General features: G+C 34.3%; 1 protein-coding gene across 1 annotated transcript; it reads right to left on the reverse strand.

Annotated features, from left to right (window-relative positions):
* Positions 1 to 3,147: 3,147 nt before the first annotated feature.
* LOC141720329 (serine/threonine-protein kinase MPS1) lies at positions 3,148 to 10,960 on the reverse strand. Its single transcript, XM_074522685.1, has 6 exons — positions 10,624 to 10,960; positions 9,579 to 9,983; positions 8,361 to 9,286; positions 6,312 to 6,518; positions 4,130 to 4,291; positions 3,148 to 3,923 (listed from the first exon to the last, which is right to left on the reverse strand). The coding sequence occupies exons 1-6, from the start codon at positions 10,817 to 10,819 to the stop codon at positions 3,372 to 3,374; spliced, it is 2,448 nt and encodes an 815-aa protein (XP_074378786.1). The 5' UTR covers positions 10,820 to 10,960; the 3' UTR covers positions 3,148 to 3,371.
* Between the last annotated feature and the right edge of the window lie 1,299 nt (positions 10,961 to 12,259).

A 12,259-nucleotide genomic window follows, 5' to 3' on the forward strand; every position in this document is an offset into this window, starting at 1 on the left:
TATATTACAAGATTTGCTAATAACAATCATGCACTTATCACAAGATAATGCATATACACATATACATCACAACAACTGTATAACGGGTAGGAAACTTGCCTGAGCGACTGGGGGTGGTAAAAGGCCTGGGGCGAGTCTGGTAACCTATAAACAACATATAAGTTGGAATTAAACCACGATCTCTTAAGAAACTAGACTTTAACCAATTGGATCCTAATGTTCGCTTTTGCGCTTAACGATTCACATAAGTCGCTCGAGTACCCTCAGCTCCACCATTTTTAATAAATTAACTGTTACGAATTTTAAGGCGACTCTTTCGTGAATACTCTATCAACTGACCAATTAATCTTACATAATTGTTTCGTACTCCAATTAGTCATTTAAGGGCTTTAATCAATGTTTCAAAGTAAGGCGAGGGGTAATGGTTCGTTCGCGAAACGCCGTTACTTAAAACGGTCGTTTCTCCTAAACCGTACATCGGATTCAAGCGAACTACATATCAAAACGAAGCTTACGACACGATCTAACTAAACATGTCAAAGTTACAGATTAGTCAGTCACCTTTCTGTCCCGAACACTAAAACAAGCAGTTGAATGAAAACGGGCATTACGACGGCTATGTTTACGCGATTACCAAAGTTTAAACTACTCCAATCAACAACAAATCAACTCATAACCACCAATACAACCAAAATTCATCCAAACCTTACTACATCAGTCCATAACCTCATGATTTTTCTAATTCATTCAATCACAAATAAGAGCTACTAACAATACTTAAGGTTCATTAACCAATAACCAAGATTTATAACTCAAAATCATTACAAATCCTACCAAACTCTAGACATACAAGAATCATGCTTCTCATGAACTATATTAATCAAAACCACTCCTAAATACTCAACGTAAATCTTAGGGTATGAGGTTTACCTTCCTTGGTGAGTAGAAGTAACTAAGAAGCTTGAAATAGCCCTTGAAAGTCCTTACCAAAGCTAGATCTAACCAAAAACACAAGATTAAACAATTTAAAAATTTTGAAAATACTATTCACTCTCTTATTCAATGATTTATTGAAAAAGATTGTGAAGGAATTGGGAGCTTAAACTCCTAGGATAGCCATAACTAATCATAAGGGACCTTGGATAATTACCTTACAAAATAACAAGGCTTGGATCTTGAGTGTTGGATTTTCTTCTTCTTGAAATGGGGGGGGGGAGAGCTTTGTTCTTGAGAACAAGAAGTCAATTTGCTGTTTTGTGAAATGAATTAGTTGATTAATTCTTTTATGGCTTGGCAACTTTTTAGATTTACCATGATAACTTTTACTTGGCTATAAATTAACCAACAAATCAAAACTCCTTGTCATGCTTATGTCACTATGCTTGTGTCATCTTTTTAACACATGTCTTCTCCTTGTGGTGTGATGACATCATCATCCACTAACCTATTTGATTAACCCTTAATTACTTGGCGAATGACCGCTTATCTGTTATACGGTTCGCTTAACTTTCATTCTCGTTTATCGTTTAAGGGATCATACTCGGGATCTTATTACTTGGGTTCCCCTAAACCTTTCTCAATATTTTATATTCCTTTTATGATCCTCTCTTATAATCCTTGAATTTAAATTCTTTTAATCATGTTACCTTATACTCAATTCTTTCGGAATCTGGTGAATTTTCGGGAAAAAACCAAAGTGTTCGAATTTGGATTCTGATGATCTTTACATACACTCATATACTTTATAGAGTACTAATAAGATCTCAGAATATCAATAAAAGAACTCCGACATAGTGTGGCATGAAAAATTTCCTTAATCAGCATAATCAGCAAAATCAGCAAAATCACAATTCATAAGGATTACAAAAAGTCCAAAATTTCTGGGGTATTACAAAAAATATCATCTTCATCTTCCTACTCCTTTTTTAGCTTCTCTGCCCTCTCTCTCACTCTCCTCTCACTGCCTCTCTCTCCTTCGCTCCAAACAATCAGGCTCTTAACCACAATCTCGATCCCGAGTTCGAACAATTCCTCCTCGAACCTCATAATTTTAAATCTCTTCAAAATTTGCTCCTGTTTCATATTGTGCCTTCTCGCATTCACTCTTCTCATTGGCCTGCTAAACACAAGATTTTGTGTAAAAACAACAACAATGAGTTCTTGTCTTTGACTACCAGTAGCACCTCGAATGAGAAATTCATGGGTCGAGTTAAAGTTTCGAGGCGGTGAATTTTGGAGTAGGATAAAACACTGCGGCGTAATACGAACCACCTGGATCTCCATCCTTTACAGTAATTGGTCCACTTATACAAAACGTCGGCGAAGCAAGTGGCCGGTTCAGATCCGGCAATGTCGCCGGAGGTGGAAATCTCTGGGGACTGGGCTCCGATCGCTGTGTTTTCGAGTGGTAAACAACATAGATGATACATTTGCTTAACTCGCATTTAATTAAGATTAAAGAGATGGATTTTGGTTATTTTTAGTTGATTTAATGGTTGCTTTTGTGGTATTAGTATTGGCCCCGCAGGGGCATTCATTTTTCGGCATTTGCAACCACCTGGACAACTTATTTTGCAACTAAATGTAATTTTCAACATATTTTTCAAATTTGCATTTGTGGTTGCATATATAGTTGCCAGCAGTTGCACATGTGGTTGCATATGCAACCACCGTATTTTTGCAAATATTTTTTGAAACATAGTATTTTTGCAATTTATTTTAAAAAGTGACAGTATTTTTGTAAAAAAAATTTAAACTTGGTTATTTATGAAAAAGCCCTAAAATTTATTATTTTTGGAAAATTTGAAATATAAACAATTAGAAGGAATATCCCAAAAAAAAAGTATAAACAAATGGGAGGGAGGAAGTATTAGTTAACATGAGTATTCAAACGCGTATCAGGTGACCCGCAAACTTATAATATATGACAATATCGAGCACTATGCTAAGATCTCAAGTCCCTGTGCCATGGTAAGCAAAATTCACACAAAATTTTTAATAAAAACAAACACTTGATGTTGTGTTGTGACCCTCGCAATTGGCATTCACTTTGAGAATGTCAGACCCATCATATTTATGAAATATGAAGGATATATACGAAGCTATTTACTGGCATCTTAGACCAGGAAGGAGTTTTGAGAAAGTAACTGTCTAAAATCGCCACGACAATTCATTAAGCATTTTGCCGTAGTACAAATGGCTGCTATTCTTCTCATATTATACAATGGATCTACTAGAGTTACAAAAATCCACATAAGAGATGGAATGATAAAAGTTAATAGCAACTAAGCCAACACGGAAACTTAGCCAGCACAGAAGCTAAAAAATCATTCACAACTTTAATTTGGCGACTCCGATTAGTATGTCACCATCTAATCTTCTTCTGATTTTGCTACTAATTGTTCCTGGAGTTGAAAACACAAATTTGACATTTCATGTAGCAACCCTTGACATTTATTCTCTGGTTTAGGGTCCAATAGTAGTTGTTGCAGCTGAGAACAAAGGGTCAAGGCTTTTTGGTCGTTGGTACAAGATTCAGCAACCAACTGTAGAAATTTGCAGTTCTGATCTTGAACGGTGGACAATCGAGGTGAGATCGGAGGAACAATAAAAGGGTGCACTAGTAGATCAGGAATCCTCCATCTCTTATGGCGATTCCAACAAAGACACTTCTTCATCAGATCAAGGAGCCATGGATTTGAAACTGGTTCAAACATAATTTCATGATCTGGGTCTGTTATAACTTTGTACTTGGCCCAGAATGTCTTATATTCTGAAAATGGTGTTCTACCATAAACCATTTGGTAAAGAATGCAACCAAGTGACCAAATATCTGATGAGCGGCCACACTTTATAATGTTGCCATCGGCATCTGTGTCATTGCACATAAATGCCTCTGGAGACATGTAACTAAGTGTACCCACCTGCAACAATTAAAAAAAATCTATTATGTTTCATTGTCACTGAAAACAATACACTTATATCTACACAAGTGAGGATACTAGAGCACAATTGCCTTTGGCAATGTCAGCTAGACCCTTGTCACTTAAAACCCCTAGAGAAGAAACTCAAAAAGAGGCTGCATTTTACTTGTAAACTCATACAAGCAAGTTGAGGGGAATATAGTAACCTGTGAATCGCGTTGAATGTTAGTTGTATCACTCATAATTGCTTTAGCTATTCCAAAATCTATCAGCTTCAGTGAACCTCTGACAAGAAGAAAATTTGCAGGTTTCAAGTCCGAATGGACTATGCGTTCTTCATGTATGGTATTTACAGCTAAAAGAATTTGCTGCAACGAGTAAAACAGCACATTATATTTTCCTTATCAGAACAATAAACAACATTGGGAGAAATTATTAACTCGTATTTGGGAGAAATTATTAACTCGTATTGTCAAATAAGACAGTACTCAGTAGAGTGTTTACAGCATCTTCCACATTGAAGATAGATTTTTACATATCCAGACATGCATAGGAATAAAGTCGGAAGAACTAGTATTTCGTCCTCATTGCGAGAAGAGGCAAAACATAGTGAAGAAATTAATGATTTATGCAACCAAAATTTGGAAGGGCTATTACTGAGCTTACTTGAACTTTATGCACATCATAAATATACCTGGATGGCTTTCACAAAATACCAAATCTTGTTGAGACAGGGATCCTCGCAAAACCTCTTAAATAGTACTAATTTATCAATATAAGTCGATGTTTGTTATGTGCACACTGCACACTTCAATTTCCCAAAAAAGACGAACAGAACCTGGGCAGTTTGACAACGAACACGGCCATCCATATTTTTCATTACAGCTAGAGTACAATGAAGTAGATTTTTTAGGCTAATAGAAACATGGGACCTTGATCCTAGGGCCTAATTACTGGGTGCATGAAAATTGGAAAGAAAAACTTTTCAGGTAAGATTAGGTAGGACTACAGTCTACATTACTAAGACGTGGGTGGGGTTTTATTGAAATTTAGAAAGCAGCAAATAAAGCATTCAAGATCAGTTGATGCTTTTATAAGTTTCAGTCGAAAGGGACGTTGTTTATACATATACTAATAAATCAAATTTATATGGTGTAAAAGTAGTTTTGTGGTAACTAGCCAAAAATTCTAAGAAACATACCGAATTCTCTTTAAAAATTATCACAAATTTTCTTTAACCTGATCAGAACTACCGTACTACTATTAGTTCTATTATCATTATAATTCTTATGATTAAATTTTGATTAAGTCAAGCGAAAGAAAGACTGTCTTGCTATTTGTTTCTGAAGGTAATCACAATTCATATACGATAATATTTATACCTCGAATAAAGCATAAGCTAATATGTATATGTAGGACTTGAAAATTCTAATTTTAAAATAATTTTTCGTCATATTTTTATTAGAACAATTGGTAATCCAATCCATTAGCATCCATAATTATATATCATATTAATATCTGAATGATTTTCATGGACTTGGCCAATAATCAGAAGTAAAACAATTCCCCAAACATTCTTGCATTTATAAAAATTTACTCCCCTCTTATGAAATTCCACAAGGGATTACAATCTTTAATATATTGGACATTTCTATGAAATACCATAACTAGTGCACAAGTACCGGCATCAGCCCTCTATGTAAGAATAGCTGTTTACTGAACATAAGCACAAACTAGAATTTATTTATTAAAATTAAAAAAACAATGTATGGTATCATATGCATAATCATTACCCCTGCCTTCAGTTTAGCTATCATATATGATATAGTCCCCCACCCTACAAAGATAGGCAATCGGGGTCCCGCGTAATTTTTTAAAACCAATAGCTGAAATTCCTATTATTATATAACATTAATTTTTTTTATTCGTTTTAAATAATGTGAAGTACAGGTAGATGTCACCATAACTAGTGGATAAAGTACCGAGATTCTCCATCTATGTAACAATAGCCGTGTACTGAACGTAAGCACAAACTAGAATTTATTTGTTAAAATTAGAAAATTGAACAAGGTTCGCTATTCATATGCATAATCATTACCCCTGCCTCCAGTTTAGCTATCATATATGATATAATCCCCCACACTACAAATATAGGCCACAATCGGGGTCCCAGGTTCATTTTTAAAGTTTCATATTATTATATAACGCTGTTCTAATCTTTCTGCCGTTGTAAATATTAAGATGTAAGAAAGATAGAGTGCAAGAGTGGTACTCATGGAAGTTCTTATCAATGGTTCAATGCAGTAAATAATTATTTCTCCTGAAAAAAAAATCTGTAATCAGCAATTACCAATTACAAGGAATATTATGAAGAATTCAATCACATACCTGCCAGTAAAACCGTAACCAGTTTTCATCTATAGTTGAACTAGAATCATCTAGTTCCTTCCATTTCTGGGACAGCATATGAGCCAGATCGATTTCACCATATTCAAGCACCATGAATATATAACCATCATCACTGACTTTTCGATCCTTATCCTTATTACTCATGTAACCTTGCATAACTTCTTGGAGCAAAGCCTTATCTGTCACCTAGGTTAATAAAGTGTGTTAACAGATTTTGCAAGTTCTTAAATTACACAGGGCAAGTTAAAGTAAGAAAGATAATCAGCTATGAAACTCTGGATTAAAAATACTAACAACATCTAGTCAAGTCAGCAGAAAGATTAGCAGGCCAGTAAGGGCCATTCTATATATATAGGGATTCTAAATTTCTAATGATTTATGTCGGCATTTGACCTCTTGAAATATGAGAGGATTCATTTCAAAGAGCATTTGACCTCTGCAAAAATAATAACGTGCCATATTTTCTGATAGATCAAACTTTATCATAAAACATAGATGCTGTACAGTTAAACCTCTTTAAAGTAATACCCTTGGGACCGGGAAAAAATATTACTTTACCGAATTTATTACTTTATCGATATAATAATATTTTATTACTTTATCGATAAAGTAATATTTTATTACTTTACCGAATTTTTATGTTTACGTGGTACAGTATAATATATAATGTACGTATAAAAACTAGAATTAATCACATGCAATGTATTTGATCTAAAATTACTTTTATTATGATTACTTATATCCAAAAAGTTAATATCTTGAATGCTATTAGTTTTGCTAACATGGCTTGGAATATTGATGTGAAAACAACCACAATTGCAAATTGTTTTCGGCATTGCAAGATTCGTTCAGAAGAAAATGATGAACAAGAACTTGGAGAAATAAATGAAGGTGTCGAAGGATTAAATGAAGTTATCTCTAATTTACGATATAGGAATGTGATGGATGTCGAGCATCTCTTAAACTATCCAAACGAGAATGATGCGGTTATGGAATCACCTACGGATGAAGAAATCATTGAGTCGGTAATGAGCACTGATGAAGGGACTGATCCTGAACCCGACGATAGCAATGTCATCCCAAGCGTGTCATCAAAGGAAGCATTTCAAGCACTCACCACTTTGAACAATTACTTGTTACAACACGAGCAAAACATACCAGGAGTTATTTTTGCTTTACATAAAGTCAAGGACGAGATTAATTTTGGCTTTGGTGGAAAGAAGAAACAAGCTACAATAGATTCATATTTTAATAAGAATTAAATTTTGTAATCATATACATTACTGTATACAGTATATATATATATATATATAATTATGGAATTATTACTTTACATATTACTTGGGCCCTTAATGACTTTCGAATTTTTTATTATCTTATGCTTTTAGCGAGAATATTACTTTACAACATTGGCCCAAGTTGGGACCGATGAAAATTATTACTTAAGCGAGGTTATTACTTTATCGGATATTACTTAATCGAGGTTTAACTGTATTCTGATTGTATAACAAGTGGGAGGATCTTTAGAAAAAATATTACATGCAGGTACTACCTGTAAAAAACATATATCATCCTGAAGGAGAGAATCGAGAAAGCTTGCCTCAAACAATAAACTAGAAAGAAGCCATGTAATGCTATCTTTCTACCTAGACTGACGTTATAGACAAATTAAAAAACCACAGAGAGTTACTTACAGTAAAGGTATAAAAGAATACTCCAGTGAGTTTTGCCTCATGTCCCCCTCTCATATAAGAGAGAAGAGGGAGTATAATGGTATTAAATTATGGTTGTAGTCAAGTGACACATATACATGACAGGGCCTAGAATATGTTTTTTCAAATTACGCAAAGATTCACCCCATTAAAAAAGAGAGTAGCAGATTATGTATATCTAGTGCAGTCAGGAACCAAACACACGACTGGCTACCAAAACAGTGCAACCATGCAGTCAAATAGAACAGTTCAATATGGAGTACGAGTAATGAAATTTATTATAGCATTTTATATACACACACATTAAAGTATGCACCTCAAAGTCGATCAATTGAATGATGTGGTTTTTTCCTTTCAGTTTGTTCAAGTATCCAATTTCCTGACAAAATCCATAAGCAGTGGCATAGTCACGACCTTTAAGCTTGATTCTTTTCAAGGCATAAATCTTGCAATCTGATGAAATGACTTTATGCACCTCACTGCTTCCTCCGCTACCAATCTTGCCAAGCCTCTGATAGAGCTTTCCATTAACTTTAAAAAACAGTTCTGGGTCATGACTCTTTTTGCGGGGTGCTGGTGCTGCTTTACTTTTTGCAACTTTTTCCTGTATCTCTGGCTTAGAAGATCCAAACTTAACATCTGATGGATATTCCGATAAGGGAGCCTGAGACTGAACATCAGTAACATCACCTATGCATGCTTTCTCTTTGTTTGACTTGTTATGGGGAGGCAGGTCATCCTTGGTAGTTTCAGATTCCTTAAGGATGGCGAGACTCTGGTCCTTTGAACATTTATATCCTTTTACGTCCAAATACTTGTCAACAACGGAGCATGAAGGTTTTGATGCTGCCGCTAACTGATCGATATCAGCTGACAGTCCACTATTCCTTGTCGCAGGCTTAACACTCATATTAAGTTCTCCAAAAGACTCTACATGTATACTGGAACCATTTTTTTGAGGAGGATAGGAACAGTACGTAGTAGAATTACGGATGGGAGCAGAGGCTGAATTTACCAATGTTGTGGTAGGGCATGATGACCCAACAGCTGAGGAGTGAGTCATATTGTGGTTCAAATCACCTTGTAGAAAGTTCCTGAATTGGTGCAACTGATCTTGAGCTCCAATAGTACCCTTGGGCAACATATATGAAAACTGAACATCAGACCTGACATTATTGTGTTTTATGTCTTGACTAACAGCACTGAAAGCTTCCATTTGATTGCTTACATCCCAGTCCATTTCTGTGAAAGCAAGTGAAACCACATGAAATGTTAATGATTCTAAGTCGGCATCTTTTCACCAACTCCGTATAGAACACGTGCATGAAGATCTAAACTAGGGCATAATCAACAGAATATGTCATCAGTTGCATACTATTATTTTATATGGCAGAACAAACAAGTGAAGGGAAAATATGCGTTTTAAACTACTGCAACCAAAAAGTATTCCAAAAATGTTACATTCTAAGGAAATTTGTAACAAGAACCCTGATATCACTATGTAGCTTACAGTAAAAAGGAAGCTAATTATTACCCTGAGCTCTCGCAGTATCTCCTGAAGCAAAGCTGACTTTCTTCTGATGAACGTGCTCAGACTGATAAAGCAACAAAGACGCTGAATTGCTGTTCATACAATCTGCAGTAGATTTAGGTTGATCTTGAACACCAAATGATATATGATTCTCCTCTTGTGTGCTCATAATGGTACCTAAATCAGAAGGTGGTGTAATATAAGAATCCTCTTGAACTTCTGTGGCATTAGAACCGATTTTCTTTGTCTGAGAAACACAATCTGTCACTCTTCGGCTTAAATATGATTCTTCACCTTGGGTCTTGTTGGTGTCCACTTCAGAAGTCACATTAACATCCAAATTTTTAGATGTTCCTCGTTGAGGAAGTAATACTCGCATTGGTCTTATATTATTTGATGGCATCTTACCTGCCAACCATGTACAAAATTAACAGATACTTTACAACTTGTTAAGTTAAATCCACACTTAAGGTATGATAGCTAAACACCATGACCATTCTGACATTTGATTATATCATTTCAAATAGGCATATAGGCCCTGAATACCTACCTAATTTTTAGCAGTAGACTCGCTACTAAAAGAGCACTTGTTAAAAGTAGAAAACCCATTTAGTTTATAATATTCTCTGGGTAAATGATTACAAATTTCTTTGTTTCCTCCATTCCATGTCCACCATTTCTAGAATAGAGCTTAAACCCTGTGATTCTAAAAGAAATGATCGATTTTCCATCATATTCATTTTTCTTGCAAACTTGGTCATATAAAATTCAATTTGTTCAGTCTTCACTCTCACGTTTTTATACTAAAGGAAAGACCACAGAGTTAATTAAAAAAAATCTGGATAATAAATTAACACAATAAAAAGGAAGCTAAAATGTTGTTAAAGCACATAATAAAAGCCCCAAATTAAAACAATTAATTTCAGCAATTACCAAAACAAAGCAACTACTACATATCAATTTACATGAGAGGGAGGGAGGGAGAGAGGGAGAGAGAGAGAGAAAGGGAGGGAGAGAGAGAGAGAGATTACAGAGAGAGAGAGAGTACCGAGAGGGCGATGGCGTTTGAAGGCGGCTTGAACTTTGCGAAGAAAGTCGGGAGGAGAAGAGGAAGAAGAGCAAGTATTAGTAGAAGAAGTAGTAGTACAAGTAAAGGAAGTGGAGGAGGGATTAAAATTGGGAATATTAATGAAATGGTGGTGGTCCTCCTTTGATTCAGGAACAAGGATTGGCTTCCCGTCCATGAAAAAATCTCAGATGCATTTCCCCCCCTTCCCTTTTTCAATTCTCAGATTCCGGCGACTTCATCCCCCACTATTTCTCTATTTTTATACTATTCCACTGAGAGGGAACACAGCGGATTCAACTTCAAATTGTCCACTCTCCTTTTCTCTCTCCAACTTACTTATATAACTATATATCCTCCCATTTTTTAAATCGCCTGTAAATATTTCATTTTTTTATATATAATCGACTAATCCAATTTTATAAATCTTACTCATTGTTTAGAGTTATTTTGGAAATTTACCATATATTTTTTAAATTACTTACAAAAATACAGTCAAAATTGTATGGATGGTGCAGACGAGGTTGCATTTAATGTTTAGAATAATTTTATTATCAAATTTAACTTTTCTAAAAAATATAAAAATATGTAGACTTACCATTTCTTATAAGGAGTTGTCAAAATGACTCTCAGATACATGTCCCAAAATATTTTTTCAAAACTTTCTCAAAAAAATGAGGTGTCGCTTTTTTATTGATAATTTTTTCTTAAATATAAAAGATCAGGATACATGTGTGTTAAATATGAATCTCATCAATTAAAATATGTTATATGTTTTTTGGGAATTTTTTTAAGCTGTTTTTTTACCTCTAGTACTATTTTATTAATATTTTATTTCCATTCAATTTCACATCAACTTGAAAAAACTATGCTCCATATCTTTAAAACTTGCATGTGTTGTCCATGAATTAAATTTTAAATGACCCTTAAATTTTAAAGAAAACAAAAATATTATTAATACACATGTTTTACACTTGTATATATGCATTTTAATCACTTTTGGAAATTTGTCCAGTTTTGTCAATATTGTCGGGCAATTATTTGGCAATCTTTTGACAATGCCTATTACTTGTTGCAAAAATATGCACTTAAAGCATTGCATAGTCGCTGTTAACCAATATTAATAAAGAGTTATTTGCAAACTACATCCTAGCAGTTCGAAAGAAATATATTTTTTTACCAAAATTTATAAAACTGCATTATGCATCCCGGTCTTTTTGTGACGATGGAATTTACAACCGTTTAACCACCTTTCATTAAATTACTCAAATGTTAAAAAGAACGGGAAAAATTAGAGATTAAATATATCAATCGTCATCAGCTTTAATAAAATAAAGATTTATTTAATATTTTATAAGACCAATCGTCTATATCTTTCTCTATCATATAAACCCTATTTTAAAATAAACAGCTAAATATATATCTCAATCATTTCAGAAGTTCAATCTATGTAATGAGAGGCCGATTAAGAAAAGTTATTTATGATGAAAAATCAGTCAAAAACTCGAACAATGCAGTCGGATCAAGTGAAGAAATCAAAGTTATAAATTATGGCTACCTAGAGGTAAAGAAATTTCAGACTACGCGGATAATCATCTTTACTTTCTCGGATAATCAT

Source organism: Apium graveolens, chromosome 4 (genome assembly GCF_009905375.1).
Source record: "Apium graveolens cultivar Ventura chromosome 4, ASM990537v1, whole genome shotgun sequence".
NCBI lineage: Eukaryota > Viridiplantae > Streptophyta > Magnoliopsida > Apiales > Apiaceae > Apium > Apium graveolens.